The 18,733-nt window shown below is 41.6% G+C and overlaps 1 protein-coding gene across 3 annotated transcripts in view; it reads left to right on the top strand.

The window, feature by feature from the left end:
• Nucleotides 1-11,000, top strand: part of LOC109866523 (protein EFR3 homolog B) — a 61,789-nt gene extending 50,789 nt beyond the window's left edge. For all 3 annotated transcript variants that reach the window (XM_020455232.2, XM_020455231.2, XM_020455233.2), the window contains 6 exons: nt 2,988-3,115; nt 3,378-3,469; nt 3,555-3,603; nt 3,772-3,878; nt 4,052-4,101; nt 4,888-11,000. In XM_020455232.2, the coding sequence (XP_020310821.1) occupies nt 2,988-3,115; nt 3,378-3,469; nt 3,555-3,603; nt 3,772-3,878; nt 4,052-4,101; nt 4,888-4,993 (532 nt within the window). In that variant the 3' untranslated portion in view covers nt 4,994-11,000. The remainder of the gene's footprint in view (nt 1-2,987; nt 3,116-3,377; nt 3,470-3,554; nt 3,604-3,771; nt 3,879-4,051; nt 4,102-4,887) is intronic.
• The last annotated feature ends 7,733 nt before the right edge of the window (nt 11,001-18,733 follow it).

The raw sequence follows: 18,733 nt of genomic DNA, 5'->3' as shown, positions 1-18,733 counted from the left end.
GCTATAAACAGGGGGTACCGATTTAATGTGCAGTGGTACAGGTTAGTTGAGATAATATGTACATGTAGGTAGGGTACAAGTGACTATGCATACATAATAAACAGCGAGTAGCTGCAGTGTAAAAAAATAAATAATCATAATCAAATGTGTGGGGGCCAGTGCAAATAGTTTGGGTAGTCAGTTGATTTACTGTTCAGCAGTCTTATCTCAGGCCTTTTGGACCTGGTCTTGGTGCCCCGGTACCACCTGCCGTGCGCTAGCAGAGTGAACGGTCTATGACTTTTCGGCCTTCCTCTGACACTGCCTAGTTTAAAGGTCCTGGATGGCAGGAAGCTTGGACCCAGTGATGTACTGGGCCGTACGCATTACCCTCTGTAACACCTTACGGATGCCAAGCAGTGACGCAACTGGTTAGGATGCTCTCGATGGTGCAACTGTAGAACATTTTGAGGATCTGGGGACCCATGCCAAATCTTTTCAGTCTCCTGAGGGGGAATAGGCGTTGTCGTGCCCTCTTCACGACTGTCTTGGTGTGTTTGGACCATCATAGTTTGTTGGTGATGTGGACACCAAGGAACTTGAAGCTCTCGACCTGCTCCACTCCGGCCCCGTCGATGTGAATAGGGGCGTGTTCGGTCCTCCTTTTCCTGTTATCTACGATCAGTTGACGTTTTTTGTGTTGACAGTCATTTCTGAAGTGTAGTATTTATTTAGTGTGATTAGTGATTCATTTGTGTCTACGGTGCCTTCAGAAAGTATTCACACCCTACGACTTTACCCACATTTTGTTTTGTTACAGCCTGAATTTTGAATGGATTTAATTGCAATTTTGTATCACTGGCATACACGCAACACCCCATAATGTCAAAGTGGAATATGTTTTTAGAAATGTTTACAAATGAATAAAAATGTAAAGCTGAAATGTTCTTAGTCAAGTTTTCAACCCCTTTTGTTATAGCAAATCTGAAAGCAGACATTGAATATCCCTTTGAGTATGGTCAGGTTAATAATGACACTTTGGATGGTGTATCAATACACCCAGGCTTTATGAAGATACAGGTGTCCTTCCTAACGCAGTGGCCGGACAGGAAGGAAACCGTTCAGCGATTTCACCTCGAGGCTAATGGTGACTTTAAAACAGTTCCAGAGTTTAATGGTTGTGACAGGAGACAACTGAGGATGGATCAACAACGTTGTAGTTACTCCACACTACTAACCTAAATGACAGTGAAAAGAAGGAAGCTAAGAAGAAAAATATCCCATATGCATTCTGTTTGCAAAAAGGCCTAAAGCAAAACTGCAGAAGATGTGGCAAAGTAATGGACTTCATTTCCTGAACATTGAATGTTCCTGAATGGCCTAGTTAGTTTTGACTTAAATTGGCTTGAATATCTATGGCGAGACTTGAAAATTGCTTTTCAAGGAATTTTTTAAAGAATAATGTGCAAATATTGTACAATCCAGGTGTGCAAAGCTCTTAGACTTACCCAGAAAGACTCATCGCTGTAATCGCTGCCAAAGGTGCTTCTAAAAAGTATTGACTCATGGGTGTGACTACTTATGTAGATTATATATTTCTGCATTTCATTTTCAATAAATTTGCCAAAAAATATATATGTTTCGACTTTGTAATTATGGGGTATTATGTGTAGATGGGTGAGAATTATTATGATTTGTGGAATAAGTCAAGGGGTATGAATACTTTCTGAAGGCACTGTATTATATTATAGGTCTCAGTGGTAGTTCTGTGCGATTAACCGAAATGTTGGTTATTTTTATTTTTTTAAACAACTAATTGACCGACATTGGTTCAATTATTTTGAATTCCATTTTGTTCTTTGTTTTCTGCAAGCTTAATTCACACATTGCACAGTTTCTCTAGAGATAAATCAAAACCAGCCCGAACTGTGCGATGGGAGTTTCCAACAGGCCAATATTCTACATAGTTTATCGCATAAAATGTGGTAATTAACTACAATGAGCATCATCTTTTGTGCATCTACTTGTCTGGTCTGTGTTTCTTTTATGCCTCCTACGGAAGAAACAGAAGAATGCGAGATTGAGGAGATAGAGCAGCTGTTGCTCCGTGAGGTATCTACCTGAAAATACATGATCATAAAAGTATGCCTTATTTACTTTGAAGAACTACTAAAATAATGATTTTGTCAGACAGCATAGGCAACAGCTCTATAGAGATGAGATGAAGACTTGGAATGAAATAATAGTCATCACTTAAAACAAATGTAATATACACAACTGAAATATTTTCGTAAAGTAATGTGAATAAATTATGGTTAATTAGTGATGAGCAGTAATGGGCAGTCACTACCATCATGGGACTTTTATTCATTGTTTTATTCTGTGTTACAGCGTTCAACCCAAATCAAATCAATTTTGAATCGAACCGACCTCGAAGTTCACTAATCGCTCAGCACTACTCCGTGAATAGGAGTAGTAGTCTGGGATCTTGTTCTTCCCACAGCCCTCTAGTATTCTTTCCATTAGAAAGACATTTCACTTAAGATTCATGAAGCATTCAGCCACAGTCAACACAGCTTTTAACAGACCTTCCTTCCTTTTCGTGTCAACCCGAAAATCCTATTAGTGATGCATTTAAAGAGAGCTATTCTAAGTTCTGTGTGTGTGTGTATCTGTGTGCTCTTTGCTGTTTGTCGCTCTGTGAACTTCCTCAAGGCTTTTGTGAACTCTACAGATAAAAGCGGTGCAGCTTATGGATGCAGGGTTACTTTCCTCCATATATTGCTTTCATTCTTCATCTCCCCAGTCTTTTAAGATGTGGAGTAAATAAGATCTGGAGTAAATGGAGAAGTTTCCTCCCGTTTATTCCTTCTCTGATCTTCCTTCTGTCTTTCCATGTCTTCTGTCGCCGTCCTGTACCCCTCTTCTTTCATCTCTCTTCTTCCCCATCTCTCTTACCGTTTGTCTTCGGTCTCTGCGCTCTCCGTCTCTTCTTTCCCGTCTCCCAGGCTCCCTGCCTCTCTGGAGAAGTTGGAGGGGGATGTTCTGTTCCAGCAGTCTAAGATCACAGAAGTCTTGGGGGGCAGCGGCTACAACACAGACAGGCTGGCCACACCCTACATCCCTCAGTTCACAGGTAACACACACCTTTCAACATGTGCTCAACTCTTACTAAGATCAGTAGCTTCAATAAGGATGGGTGATGAGGAGTAATCCAACTGAAATGGTTAACCTTTGGAACAGCAATGCACGCAGCCTGTGTTTTGATCCATGCCTGTAGAGTGAATGGAAATAGAAAACCACTTTGTTGTTGATTGAATCCCAGATTGCCTCTTTAATCCCAAGCCATTGTACTCATCGTGGGTCATTTTTCAGCTAAATTGTTGTGTTGTCTCTAGACGAGGACCGTCTGTCCAAGAGGAAGAGCATTGGAGAGACCATCTCACTACAGGTGGAGGTGGAGTCTAGGAACAGCCCAGAGAAAGAGGAGGTAAGGAGAAACACAAACACATGCACACCAAAAATGTCCCCCGTCTCTTCTGTCCCTCAGTCTCTCTCTCTCTCTCATTCTACAGAGGACTCCAGCAGAGGAGATCACATTTGAAACTCTGAAAAACGCCATTGGTAAGTACCCATCAGCACGATATCACTCATGAGTCATTTGGTCAGGCAGCAGGATATTGAGTTAGCTGACAGTAAAGTGTTCTATTGGACCGTTATCAATCTGTACCTCCAAGGACATTGTGATTGTATCAGCAGTACAACAATACCGAAGTGTGTGTGTCTCCTCAGTGGACAGTGTGGGGATGGAGGAGCAGGAGAGAGAGCGCAGGAGGCAGGTGGTGGAGAAGTTCCAGAAGGCCCCCTTCGAGGAGATAGCTGCCCACTGCGGTGCCAGGGTAAAAAAATATATATAATTCTACCCCCATGTTTAAAGAACCTAAATTCTGCCGTTGCATGATTTGAATATCACTGTTGAGTTTTTCAATCCATTATCTTACTCCTGTATTTTTTATTTTGTGGCTTCATTCTATTTCTGACTCTGATGCTCTTCTCTGCTTGTTCTTTACAGGCCACGTTGCTGCAGAGCAAACTCAATCAGATCTTTGAGATCACAATCCGGTAAGAACCAAGAAGAAAAGAAAGAATAGTCCAAACAGAAGCTATGATGATGTAATTCCCACTTTAGAAGTGCTCAGAAACATCTACTCACTCAGTACATTTCTTCAGTTATCATTCACCATTCAGTTCATTGTGTTCAGTGTACATTGTAGACATGATGAGTGTGTTTGTGTGGGTGGAGGGGGGATGGTGTTGCTCAGGAGCCAGATATTTAACAGAGGTTAGCGTTTATTGGCAGGGTCTCGCCCTGGAGGCAAAATTGAGCTGTTTCAAAATTGGCTATATCGTAAATGTGCTTTTTGGTCTTAATTGAAGGTTAGGGCTAAGTATTAGGGTTAGGTTTAAAGCTGGCACGGTGGCTGTGCCAGCTATTGAACACTACAGTGCAGCCTCTGGTAGACTACTCATCTGAATAAATGCTAACCTGCACATTTTTAACAGGCCAGGTTGGAGGGTACAATTATATCATAATGTTAGGTGCATTCTGAAGTTATTTTGGCTCTTGGTATGGGCACAAGTAGGCACACTATGACTTGAACAGCATAAATTGGAATGAATAGCTTCACCCCCTCCCCACCCACATAAACACATACATACTTCTCACCACTGTAATGTATGCCAGTCCACATGCCAAAAGAACAGAGGATTCCCGTAGGCACTTAGTAGGATATAATTGTACCCTCCAATCTGTCCTGGTAAATATCTGGCACACTCTATGACTTGAGCAACATAATTTTGAATGTTTTAGAACATCTTCCCCATGTTCTCTCTCTCTGCCCTCCCCAGACCCCCTCCCAGCCCGTCTGGCACCATCTCATCAGGCTACGGCCAGACCCAGAGCCGCTCGGTGCCCGTCTACGAGATGAAGTTCCCTGACCTCTGTGTCTACTAGCCCTAAAGGTCAGGGGTCACCCTAGGAGGAGAGGGGAACAGGGGGTGTGGAGCTACAGCAGCCCTCGGTGTTAAAACAACTACAGACACTGACCTGTTCCCCCTGCTCCCCATTCTCATTCTGTCAAGAGCTACTGACATGACTGACCATGTGTTTTTTGCACTGTGATCGCAGACTAAACAAAGACAAACAAAAAGGCAGCAGTGTGAGATATCGACCCTTCACCCTTTGCTCGACCCCTCCCCCCACCCTAAAAATTCCCATATGACTGTCACCGGCTTGGGTTAGACTGTAGCCAGAAAGACCGTGGAGAAGAACAATGGATGGACTGAGGATGGATAGAACAGGGAGGAGAGAACATAGTGATCCCCAGTTTTAACCTTCTTTCCCCCCTGATTAACTTGCTGCATGCCCACCACTCTAAACACCACCCTTGAGCCCATTACTAGTGTCTAGTCGTTGTCCTAGTTTATCCCTCAATGGATGCATTACTACCCAAAGTGCACCAACAACAAAATGGCTAATTGCCAAATGTAACTAAATCAAATGTTCTCATTAGTTTTATTGTATTGCAGTGATTTAGTTTTTCAGTGGAAAGGGACAACGTTAAATACCTGACAATGGAAGCTGTAATGAAACATGTATGGAATCTAGTGTTTTAGTTTTCAGTGGGATGACTACTTCTGAAACACTATCCCCACTCCCTGCTCAGACCATTCAGTTCTAAGTCAACGGTGCATTGTGTTTGCTTGGTGCTTTTCATGTCTTTTTAGGTTTTTATTTGAAGTCTCTGGGGTGAGAACTCCAGAGTATTTTTTTGTGTCGCTGCGTGTTAGCCGGGTGTGCTTTTGATGCTGACCCAAATGATCTTCATTTTGTATTTTTTACCCCCTTGCTTTTTAAATGTTGTATATTGTAATCCATGATTTGACTGCAAAGGTTAAAGTGTGTGACGTGTGTGCTGTCCTCCGAAATGTGAGAGTGCCCTACAGGTGACAGCAGAACTAGATTCAACCAGTCCAACCGTTCCTAAAACCAGTCATAGCTTTCCCACTTTGTAAGGATCTGAAGAGTGTACAGTTATGTTTACATGCTCAAACACAAGCATATGGGTCGTTCCATCAATACGGTGCCTTTTGAGATGTGGAACTTGGTTAAAAGAAACTTCTGATTTCACCTCATTTTAACATTGTTGTAAAGGGCAAGATATACAAATAATACTATATAATACTATATATAGTAAGTGGCAAATAAAGTAACAGGATTGACGATTTCATTTTAAATCAGCCACCCCGTTACAAGGGAATTGTAAGCTTGTTGTGTGCAACAGGGAGGGGCAATTGCATGGATTTGTTAAAACATTTCTAGCCTGTCCATATGGGTCACAGGCTTGACGTGTTATGCTTGACCCACTCAGTTTTCACCACAAAACACCAGAAAATGGCCAAAAAGAGTGGAACCAGCTCACCTGCTCTTACATTACGATTTGACTATTAGATGGTTAACATTTCTTGAAGTTTTTATTTTTTTTCCAAAGGAATAGTTTCACCATATTCAGTTCACATAACAGGGTTAACCATAAAATGAGGAACATGTTGTTTTTTACCTTAAAATGAATCACTAATCACATGAAATAAATGATCATCTTCAGAAATGACTTTGTCAAAGCAACAAGGGCTTTGATGGTGAAAACTTTTGTGGGGTTAAGTATGTTCAAATCTTCCTGGAAGTCAGAGGGTGCAAGGAAGGACATGTCAAAATGCTGAATTTTGGCACTTTAGCAAGTCTTTATTCATATACAAAAATATGTATTTAGTTCTCTATATGGTCTATAATAAAGGGCACTTCATTGACTATAACAGGCTTTTAAAATTGAATATTGATGCACAATTTCAAAAGGTGCTCATTTTGTTGAACGACCCATATAGACTAATTAACCAACCCACATTTATTATTTGTCATATACAGATCTGCTATCTTAATTTTATCTCTCGGTTGTCGCAGGAAATGGTAATTGTAGTGTATTCAAGGTTTAAAAAGGCTTCTAAAGTTTGTAATTTCCACTTAAAAATGTGACTTGATTTGACCAAACGAAAAATGTATCAACACCTACAAGTGTCCAATAATTATAATCCACATAATTCACATTTCCTGTTGCTGTTGGATTATTTTCCTGCTGTGAGAAGCAGGGTCAAATTAAGATGTTGTACGTGTATACAGAGTACATTACATATCTAGCTATAACCATGATGTAAATTAGTTCATTTTGTTTGTGTATAGATCTATAAATATAATTTTAGATTGCACTGACTAGCCATAGTTAAGGGAAATATCTACTAATATGTTTGAGTGTGTGTGTGTGTGTGTGTATGTATATATATATATATATATATATATATATATATATATATATATATATATATATATATATATATATATATATATATTCTGGAACAGGGATGGCTTGTAAAGAGACTGCAATATTATGTTTAGAGTTACTGCCAGACAGAGAGCAGTGGAAGAGAGTGATGAAGATCTAGGGAGTAGTTCCCTCAGACATATTAAAGTGAGATTGCACTTCCTGATGTAGCCTCATTTTGACGATTGCTCATTAAGAAATGCCAGTGGCCATGGCTGAAGTCAAATGAGAGTTGTCTTAGGGGTGTGGATTGATGTGGGTGTGTTGTGTTCACTTAATCGTACCCTGACAGGTACTGTTGTTTGTCCCTCCTGAGTCACTGTACAATAACACAGCCACTTCTTCAAAATATTCCGATTTAAGATCAATAAAAACATCTGTAATTAATTTAGTCGTGCAATTTTAGATCTAGCTAAGGTGTTTGGTGCAGTATATCTCAAGTAAATAAATGCATGAAAAACTAGTCTGTGCACTGCATACAGCCTATCGAGTCGGGAAAGTCTGGCTGCTCGCTCAGGACTGATTTCTGAGAACAATAACTTGTCTACAACTTCATCATCTGCAAGCTGTTATCAGTGCCCAAAATCACTTTCCAGCTAAATTACAACTCTGTTTGTCAATGAAGCTAGCAAGTAGTAGCTAGAAGGCGTATTGAGCACAACCAGGCCACAATCAGCTTATCAAGTCACTCAAAATTGAGTTGCAGATGGGATACAAGTGTGATATAAGATCATCTCAATTCTCATTTTGCCCCCAAAAAGTGGCAGACTCGGGGGTTTGACACTCTCAAACACATCCGCATGTGGCCAGTCCTTAAAGGGCTTAGGGCCAATGGTTATTTCAACATAACATTGGTGACGGGTTGTCTTATGTAAACAAGTCTGAGGCGCTGCGTAATTGGCAGGTCTGTTTCACTGTCTGGAGGTTCTGGCTGCTAGTGGGCATGATCCTAATCCCTACCCAACACTTCAGGAAGTCATGACCTATTCACTTCATAAACTAGGTTTTATCCTATTTCCCTTTGTAATCAATTTTGACACTAGAATGAATGTTTGACTCATATCGATGCCACACAGGCCGTTTTAAAACCAGAGACGTTAGAGATGATCTAGTGTGTAGTTCCCTCAGACATCTTAACGTCTGTAAAACACCAGAGAGATGTTGCAGGAGGGAAAGCTAGTTAGCAACATACCCCCCTCCCTGTAATCATACTGCCATTATTATCCTTTATTACAACTAGAGTCAGTGTGTTTAGTCCAATGATAGTGCCACGTTATTATATCAGATCCTCCTCATCCTTTCCCTACTGATGACGTCAACGTTATGATTGTTTGCCCTTTGTGTGTGAGTGGAGAGAGACGAGCCTGGACTGGACAGTAGATACTGGTCACAGAAGTAGCTTCTTAGGAATGTCTCTGCCGGTGTGTCTGGGGCTCGTACTTTCAGCTCATGCTCTTACAGATTGTCGCAAAACAAAGTACAATGGCAATAATTATAAGTCTTATGATGGTTTGAGGTTTTCTGAACTAGCCAGATCAGGCAGTCTAGAGTCCAATTTAGCCACCTCCGAAACAGACTGGCCTTCCAGGCTGAAATAGAATAGCCCCATCTGAAGATAGTCCATATTCTGTGTTTTAATAAATGACTTCTGTACCTGGACGGTGCTGTGACACCTTCTGTACCCGTGACATTGTGAGACTCCTTCCTTCCTGTGCTAGTGTAAACTGACTCTCAAACTGTGCTAGTGTAAACTGTGCTCGTGTAAACTGGGCGTGCTCTATATGTGTCACTGTCATAACCAGCTGTCACTGACAAAATATCATATTGTGATTCGTGTTAACTGCCCATTATGCAGTGTTCTGTAGGTTTTGTTTCTACTATGTATTGTCTCTGTCAAGTCAACCCATGCCAGTAGTTTACCGGATTGTCCATTGACGTTTCAATTTTTACAAGGTTCATGTTTACTGAGTAACTTTGTCATTGTGTGTGTTCGTCCGTGCATTCGTGTGTGCATTTGTGTGTGCTTGTCTATTCAGTCATCACCCCAGACCAAACTAATGATCAGACCCAGTTTACAACCCAGTCCATTAACTCCTCTTCCTCCTTCTCATGAAGAACAATGTAATCAGCATCACGCAGCTCTCTATCCTTCCAACGAAGCCAATAACAAGTCACAGTAACAGATGAACACTACAGTGTTTTTTTGGCAGATAATACTGTAGTATTTACTATAGTGTACTTCAATATTCTATAGTAAGTACTACACATGATCGGGGGATACTACATTGTGTAGTATAGTAAGTACTGTAGTATTCTATAGTAAACTTGTGTTTTTCATGTGGGTACATTTATTTTGAACTAAACAACAACAGTTCTGCTTGGTGTAAATCTAATGCTTATTAGATCTGTTACACCTTTCTGTCCACTCATCTCCTTTTCCTTGTATAGTAAATGTAGCTCTTTACATTGTAGTGCTGTAGGTCAAACTATCTAATCTGTGAACTTTGCACTTTAAACTGGATTCCCTAGTGACAGAGGCAGCTTGTACATGGAGAAAATGCCTTATGATGAGTGCTGGACCTGACTTTGCATGCTAGTGACGTAGCTACGTACAGTTCAATGACCATCTAGCTGAATTTATGTATGTTACTGTTTCTTCCTGATCAAATTTCCATGAAACATTTAAGTTTGTCTTTGCCAATTGCACTGAAGATGTTCTGTTTCAAAGAAACCTTTTATTGCTGAAATTATAAGAAAAACACATACTTTTTAATTGAACTGTATGTAGTATGGCTGTTGTAGAAGCACCATGTCTCTCAGTACCAATGTCGTAAGATGTAGACATATTGTCAAATACAGTCGGACGCCCACACAGTTGGTGTACATACAGCAACATTTTAACAGACAGAGCTACGTAGTAGAAATCAGCATAGTTCATTGCCAATTAGTAAAAGAAGAGACCGTCTTAGCATTGGCAGTGACGTTGAGGGCTTCCACCATTTGAATGTAGTCAACTGGGTGGAACTTCCAAATTCATTGGCGGATCCCTCCTGGTGACTCTTGGAGTCATGTCCAACCAGGTGATCAGGAGGGATCAGACAACCATGAAGAAAATTGACTACTTCAAAATGGTACTGCCCATGCTGTCACAGATGCTACAATGCCACAGATACAAAGATAAGTCCTCTATCTATCTGAGTAAAGCTCATCTCAGAAGTGAGACTGGACTGTGGTAGAATGTCCCCCTGTGATTTCACCTAGCTTTTCCAGGTGAAATTGAATTATATTTGTATAATAGGCTACAGTGTTTCAAACAGTCGTAGGTTTTTCCATCACAATACAACAGCATGTGGTTGTGTGTGACTGATTGTCAGACTATAGGTGAGGTGTTCTCTCTCCCATAGTTTGATAGACTGCAGTATGTGATGTTTGTATTGTTATTAAAACACTGTGCCGCACTAACTGACTGACTGACTGTATCCTCCTGATCCTGAATGTTTGTCCTGCTCAGCTGTTTTTTTTTCATCCTGATTGTCATTTGATTGGTTGTCAAATAAATTAACCTTACGAATGTTGGCGTCGCCAAAATATGCTGGTATGGTGTTTCTTTCTGAATCTGTAAAGGTAATCCTAATAGCAGGAGCTCTAATGCATATTGTAGCATTAAAGGGTGTTACCATACCCACTGAGGGTAGGACAGTGCTCTATTGGGTAGCATGCTGTATATCTGACAGCTGAGTGAAGCATGACTTTTAAGACTAAGGATTTAAGAATATAATTACGAATGTGTCTCTGAGGAATGAGAGACTGTCCACCAGTACAGCACACAGTCTTCTCACCTCATTAGTGAAAATGTACTCTGCTTCAGAGAAAAAAAGAGATACAGTGCCTGATGAAAGTCTACACAACTCTTGCAGCACAGTCTTCACATTTTGCTGCCTTAAAATGAAATCAAAACATTTGTTAAATTAGATTTTTTTTCCTGATGTACACAACCTACTTCACATCTTCAAAGTGAAAGAACAATTATAGAGAATGTTAAACTTTAAAAAAAAATAATAATTCAAACAAATTTCTCGATTGCGTATGTCTTCACACCCCAGCATAAATACTTAGTGTAATCCCTTTCAGCAGCCATTACAGATGTGAATCATTTTGAATAAGATTTGACCAACTTGGCACAACTCTTAGGGCAACATATACCTATTGTTTTTGTAAAAATTACTCCGTAAATTTGGTTGGGAGTCATTGATGGAAAGCAATATTGGAACACTCAACACCTATTGGAAAGCCATTCTGGTACGTCTTTGGCATACATTTTTTTGTAATTTTCTCTGAAAAATACAACTATACCAGGGTTAATTGTTTAGAAGACAGAAGTGGGGTTTCCTCAAACTCCTGATCCTGAGTTGTGCCAAGTTGGTGATAATGCCAGCCAAAGGTGTTTCCGCTAAGAATTATCTTAGGTGTGAGGCTTACACATAACATTCTGAGAACCATATGTTTCTTAGTTCTGTCGTTCTGCCCCTGAACAGGCAGTTAACCCACTGTTCCCAGGCCGTCATTGAAAATAAGAATTTGTTCTTAACTGACTTGCCTGGTTAAATAAAGGTAAAATAAAAAATAAAATAAAAGGTGTGAGGCTTACACATAACATTCTGAGAACCATATGTTTCTTAGGTGTGATTTGTTTTCTGCGGGTTTCTGCAGGCATAATGTTTTCTGCAGGTTTCTGCGGGCATAATGTTTTCTGCGGGTTTCTGCAGGCATAATGTTTTCTGCAGGTTTCTGCGGGCATAATGTTTTCTGCGGGTTTCTGCAGGCATAATGTTTTCTGCAGGTTTCTGCGGGCATAATGTTTTCTGCGGGTTTCTGCAGGCATAATGTTTTCTGCAGGTTTCTTCATGTTTCTATTTAATGTCATGTTCTCAGAACATTAAGCAAATGTTCAATAAAAACCACAAGAAAACAGTAAAGTTCAAAGGACAGTCTTAAGAATGGAATTTACAAAATACTTTTGTATATATAGTGTATGTTGACACCGATTCAAATTAGTGGATTCGGCTATTTCAGCTACACCCGTTGTTGACAGGTGTATAAAATCGAACACACAGCCATGCAATCTCCATAGACAAAAACATTGGCAGTATAATAGCCTTACTGAAGAACTCCGTGACATTCAACATAGCATTGTCATAGGATGCCACCTTTCCAACATGTCAGTTTGTCAAGTTTCTGCCCTGCTAGTGCTGCCCCGGTCAACTGTAAGTGCTGTTATTGTGAAGTGGAATCTAGGAGCAACAACGGCTCAGCCACGAAGTGGTAGGCCACACAAGCTCAGAACGGGACTGCCGAGTGCTGAATGTGTGTGTCGTCTGTCCTCGGATGCAACACTCACTACCGAGTTCCAAACTGCCTCTGTAAGCAACGTCAGCACAATAACTGTTTGTCGGGAGCTTTATGAAATGGGCTTCCATGGCCGAGCTGCCGCACACAAGCCTAAGGTGACCATGCACAATGCCAAGCGTTGACTGGAGTGGTATAAAGCTCGCGGCCATTGAATCACGCTTCACCATCTGGCAGTCCGACTGATGAATCTGGGTTTGGCGGATACCAAGAGAACGCTACCTGCCCGAATGCATATTGCCAACTGTAAAGTTTTGTGGAGAAGGAATAATGGTCTGGGACTGTTTTTCATGCTTTGGGCTAGGCCTCTTAGTTCCATTGAAGGGAAATCTTAACTCGACAGCATACAATGACAGTCAAGGTGATTCTGTGCTTCCAACTTTGTGGCAACAGTTTGGGGGAAGGCCCTTTCTTGTTTCAGCATTTCAATGCCCCTGTGCACAAAGCATGCACAGAGCCATGACCTCAACCTCATCAAACACCTTTGGGATGAATTGGAACGCTGACTGTGAGCCAGGCCTAATTGCCCAACATCAGTGCCAGACTTCACTAATGCTCTTGTGGATAAATTGAAGCAAGTCCCTGCAACAATGTTCCAACATCTAGTGGAAAGCCTTCCCAGAAGAGTAGAGGCTGTTATAATAGCAAAGGGGTGGAGTGTTGGCCGTGCCCACTAATTGGCCACACCTGATCTTAATGAGTGCTTGTTTCCTTCACTTCCTCACTGATGCCATGCCACAATAAAAAAAGACATGTTTTTGCATGATTAATGCCTAAGCAAATTAATTTCCTTTGCCGCGTTTAAACAGACAGCCCATTCTGATCTTTTTTCAACTAATTGGTCTTTTGACCAATCACATCAGATCTTTTCACATCAGAGCTTTTTTTTTTTTGAGCTGATCTGATTGGTCATAAGACCAATTAGTGAAATAAATATCAGAATTGGGATGCCTGTGTAAACGCAGCCCATGTGTCCTACAGTATCTGTGCTTGGAGTTCAAAACTGTTAACCTAAATTAAGCTAGCAGTGTTATTAAAAGTATTATTGAAACATGTTCTCAGAATTACCTTCAAATAACCTATAATTTCTGTTCCCTTAACGTCAATAAAACCTCCCAGGAAAACCTTCAGAAGACCATAGTAAAACATGTTTTAAACACTTCCCTGCAACCAAAACATATATGTTTCCAGAACTGGCGACATGTTCACTTCCGTTCTCATAACGTTTAAAAAACATTCCGTTTTACCGGTCAGGAAACGTATGCAGGGCTTGTCCAAAAGCTCAAGTCACTTGTTCCCAATTTGAAGTCTGTAACAGCATGGGCCAAAAAATGTGAAGGAAAATTGTGTTGTATGATGCAAGGAAACACTTCCCAAAATAACATTCATTATTATCACTGGTATTGACAATGGAAGGCTGCTAGTCTCGGATCCCATGTATTATACAGTATATCCTGCCGTTGTGACCTTGAGCAAGGCATTTAACCCCCCACAAAGTAAAATACTGCACTGATTGACTACTGTATAAAACACACCGTCCGTCAACTTTCCATCTGGAAAGCTACCAGGGTGGCAGGCTTTTGATCCAACCCTGCTCAAAGTCACCAGTCAGCTTATCAAGGTCCTGTTGAGCAGCTGATTCTTTACAATGTGGTGTGTTCGAGCAGGGCTAGATCAAAAGCCTGCATACCCTGCAGCATTACAATTACAACCAAATACTTTTTGTGTTTATAAAATAATTCCCTCATTCAATAGATCTTTAAAGCATAGGAGTTACTTGTCAATTAGGCCATTCTAAGATTTGTATTTTTTTTACTTTGTCAGAATTACATAGTATTGATTAAAGGAGAATCCTAGCAAATTTTGAAAAGTGGAGAGACTGCTTTACAACCAGCGTATGTAGCATTGGTTTCATCAACTGCGCACCCGTATCAAATGTGTGTCTGCCATTTGCAGATATACACAAGTGCTAGTAGAAAGTTATTTTAGGACATCGGACATGACAATGACATTGATACATGCTAAATAGTTAACTAGCGAGAGAACCAGCCAAACTGCACTATGTTTTGAATTGCCTATCTAGTTAGTCTGAGCATAATGTCGGCAAATCAGATGGCTTCCATTTTACCATCCTGTAACCAATTGTGCCTTTGTGTATGTTTTTTTGCGTTATTTGTAACTTATTTTGTGCATAATGTTTCTGCCACTGTGTCTTATGACCGAAAAGAGCTTCTTGATATCAGGGCAGCGATTACTCACCCTGTACTGGAGGAATTCTTCTTCTTCAACATGTCAGACGGGAAGGATTTACATCCTGACGCCGACAGGAGGAAAAGACGGAGATATTGTGGATGACGGTCCTGGTGCCCTGTAAGGATCCGTTGCCGAGAGAGTAAACTACCTTTACCATCGGTCCTATTAGCCAACGTACAATCAATCGATAATAAAATAGACGAACTACGAGCACGTATATCCTACCAACGGGACATTGAAAACTGTAATATCTTATGTTTCACCAAGTCGTGGCTGAACGACGACATGATTAACATACAGCGTGCGGGTTTTAAGATTTTTCAGCAGGATAGAACAGTGGCCTCTGGTAAGACAAGGGGCGGCAGCCTATGTATATTCGTAAACAACAGCTGGTGCATGAAATCTAAGGAAGTCTTGAGGTTTTGCTCACCTGAGGTAAAGTATCTCATGATAAATTGTAGACCACACTATTTACCAAGAGAGTTTACATCTATATTTTTTGTAGCTGTCTATATACCACTGCAGACCGATGCTGGCACTAAGACCCCACTTAATGAGCTGTATAAGGCCATAAGCAAACAGGAAAACACTCATCCAGAGGCGGCGCTCCTAGTGGCCGGGGACTTTGATGCAGGGAAACTCAAATCCGTTCTACCTAATCTCTACCAGCATGTTAAATGTGTAACTAGATGGGGGGAAAAACTCTAGACCGACCACCTTTACTCCACACACAGAGAGGCGTACAAAGCTCTCCTTCGCCCTCTGTTTGGCAAATCTGACCATAATTCTAAACTCCTGATTCCTGCTTACACGCAGAAACTAAAGCAGGAAGCACCAGTGACTCTGTCAATAAGAAAGTGGTCAGATGAAGCAGATGCTCAGCTACAGAACTGTTTTTCTAGCACAGACTGGCATATGTTCCAGGATTCCTCCAATGGCATTGAGGAGTACACCACATCAGTCACTGGCTTCATCAATAAGTGCATCCATGACGTCGTCCCCACAGTGAGTGTACATACAAACCCGAACCAGAAGCCATGGATTACAGGCAACATCCACAATGAACTAAAGGGTAGTGCTGCCGCTTTCACGGAGCAGGACTCTAACCCGGAAGCTTATAAGGAATCCTGCTATACCCTTCGAAAAACCATCAAACAGCCAAAGCGTCAATATAGGACTAAGATTGAATTGTACTACACCGGCTCCAACGCTCGTCGGATGTGGCAGGGCTTGCAAACAATTACAGAATACATAGGGAAGTACAGCCATGAGCTGCCCAGTGACACACACCTACCAGACGACCTAAATCACTTCTATGCTCGCTTCGAGGCAAGTAACACCGAAATATGCATGAGAGCACTTGCTGTTCCGGATGACTGTGTGATCATGCTCTCCGTAGCCGATGTGAGTAAGACCTTTAAACAGGTCAACATTTACAAGGCCGCAGGGCCAGACAGCTTACCAGGACGTGTACTCCGAGCATGCGCTGACCAACTGGCAAGTGTCTTCACTGACATTTTCAACCAGTCCCTGACTGAGTCTGTAATACAGACCACCATAGTCCCTGTGCCCAAGAACACTAAGGTAACCTGCCTAAATGACTACTTTGAAAGGCTGGTCATGGCTCACATCAACACCATTATCCCAGAAACCCTAGACCCACTCCAATTTGCATCCGCCCCAACAGATCCACAGATGATGAAATCTCTATTACACTCCACACTGCCCTTTCCCAACTGGACAACACCTATGTGAGAATGCTATTCATTGACTACAGCTCAGCGTTCAACACCATAGTGCCCTCAAAGCGCATCACTAAGCTAAGGACCCTGGGACTAAACAACTCCCTCTACAACTGGATCCTGGACTTCCTAAAGGGCCGCCCCCAGGTATTAAGGGTAGGGAACAACACATCTGCCATGCTGATCCTCAACATGGGGGCCTCTCAGGCGTGCGTGCTCAGTCCCCTCCTGTAGTCCCTGTTCACTCATGACTGCATGGCCAGGCACGACTCCAACACCATCATGAAGTTTGCCGATGACACAACAGTGGTAGGCCTGATCACAGACAACGACGAGACAGCCTATAGGGAGGAGGTCAGAGACCTGACCGTGTCGTGCCAGGACAACAACCTCTCCCTCAACGTGATGAAGACAAAGGAGATTATTGTGGACTACAGGTAACGGAGGACCGAGCATGCCCCCATTCTCATTGACGGGGCTGTAGTGGAACAGGTTGAGAGCTTCAAGTTCCTTGGTGTCCACATCACCAACAATCTATCGTGGTTCAAACACATCAAGACAGTCGTGAAGAGGGCACGACAAAGCCTATGGGTCCTCAGATCCTCAAAAGGTTCTACAGCTGCACCATCGAGAGCATCCTGACTGGTTGCATCATTGCCTGGTATGGCAACTGCTCGGCCTCCGACCGCAAGGCACTACAGAAGGTAGTGTACATCACTGGGGCCAAGCTTCCTGCCATCCAGGACCTCTATACCAGGCGGTGTCAGAGGAAGGCCATAAAAGTTGTCAAAGACTCCAGCCACCCTAGTCATAGACTGTTCTCTCTGCTACCACACGGCAAGCAATACCAGAGTGCCAAGTCTAGGATCAAAAGGCTTCGTAACAGCTTCTACCCCCAAGCCATACAACTCCTGAACAGCTAATCAAAGGGCTACCCAGACCCCTCTTTTACGCTGCTGCTACTCTCTGTTTATAATGCATAGTCACTTTAACTCTACCTACGTGTACATATTACCTCAATTGCCTAGACTGCACATTGACTCTGTGCCGGTGCACCCTGTATATAGCCTCCACATTGACTCTGTGCCGGTGCACCCTGTATATAGCCTCACTTGTTGTTTTACTGCTGCTGTTGAATTATTTGTTACTTTTATTTAAAATTTTTTACTTATCTATTTTTAATCACTGTTGGTTAAGGGCTTGTAAGTAAGCATTTCACTAAGGTCTATCTACACCTGTTGTATTCGGCACATGTGGCAAATAAAATGTGATTTGATTTGTTGAATATAATTGCATTCAAAAATGCATCTTGCGACTCTATGATTGAACGGCTTCTTTAGCCTGTCAATGCAGGCCTACAATAATTATACTCCGATGTGCTCTGCAGAGATTGGGACAACAGTGTGCAACCCATTGCATTCGGAGGATACTGATCCAATTCTGATCGGGGGAGTCTAATTGTTTAATATTGTTGTTTTTGTCCATCAGACAACATAAATGTCCATCAGACAACGTAAATGTCCATCAGACAACGTAAATGTCCATCAGACAATGTAAATGTCCATCAGACAGCGTAAATGTCCATCAGACAACGTAAATGTCCATCAGACAACGTAAATGTCCATCAGACAACATAAATGTCCATCAGACAACGTAAATGTCCATCAGACAATGTAAATGTCCATCAGACAACGTAAATGTCCTTCAGACAACATAAATGTCCATCAGACAACGTAAATGTCCATCAGACAACGTAAATGTCCATCAAACAATGTAAATGTCCATCAGACAACGTAAATGTCCATCAGATAATGTAAATGTCCATCAGACAATGTAAATGTCCATCAGACAATGTAAATGTCCATCAGACAACGTAAATGTCCATCAGACAACGTAAATGTCCATCAGACAACGTAAATG

Source organism: Oncorhynchus kisutch, linkage group LG21, assembly GCF_002021735.2.
Source record: "Oncorhynchus kisutch isolate 150728-3 linkage group LG21, Okis_V2, whole genome shotgun sequence".
NCBI classification, from domain to species: Eukaryota; Metazoa; Chordata; class Actinopteri; order Salmoniformes; family Salmonidae; genus Oncorhynchus; species Oncorhynchus kisutch.
This window is presented reverse-complemented; position numbering and strand designations above follow the sequence as displayed.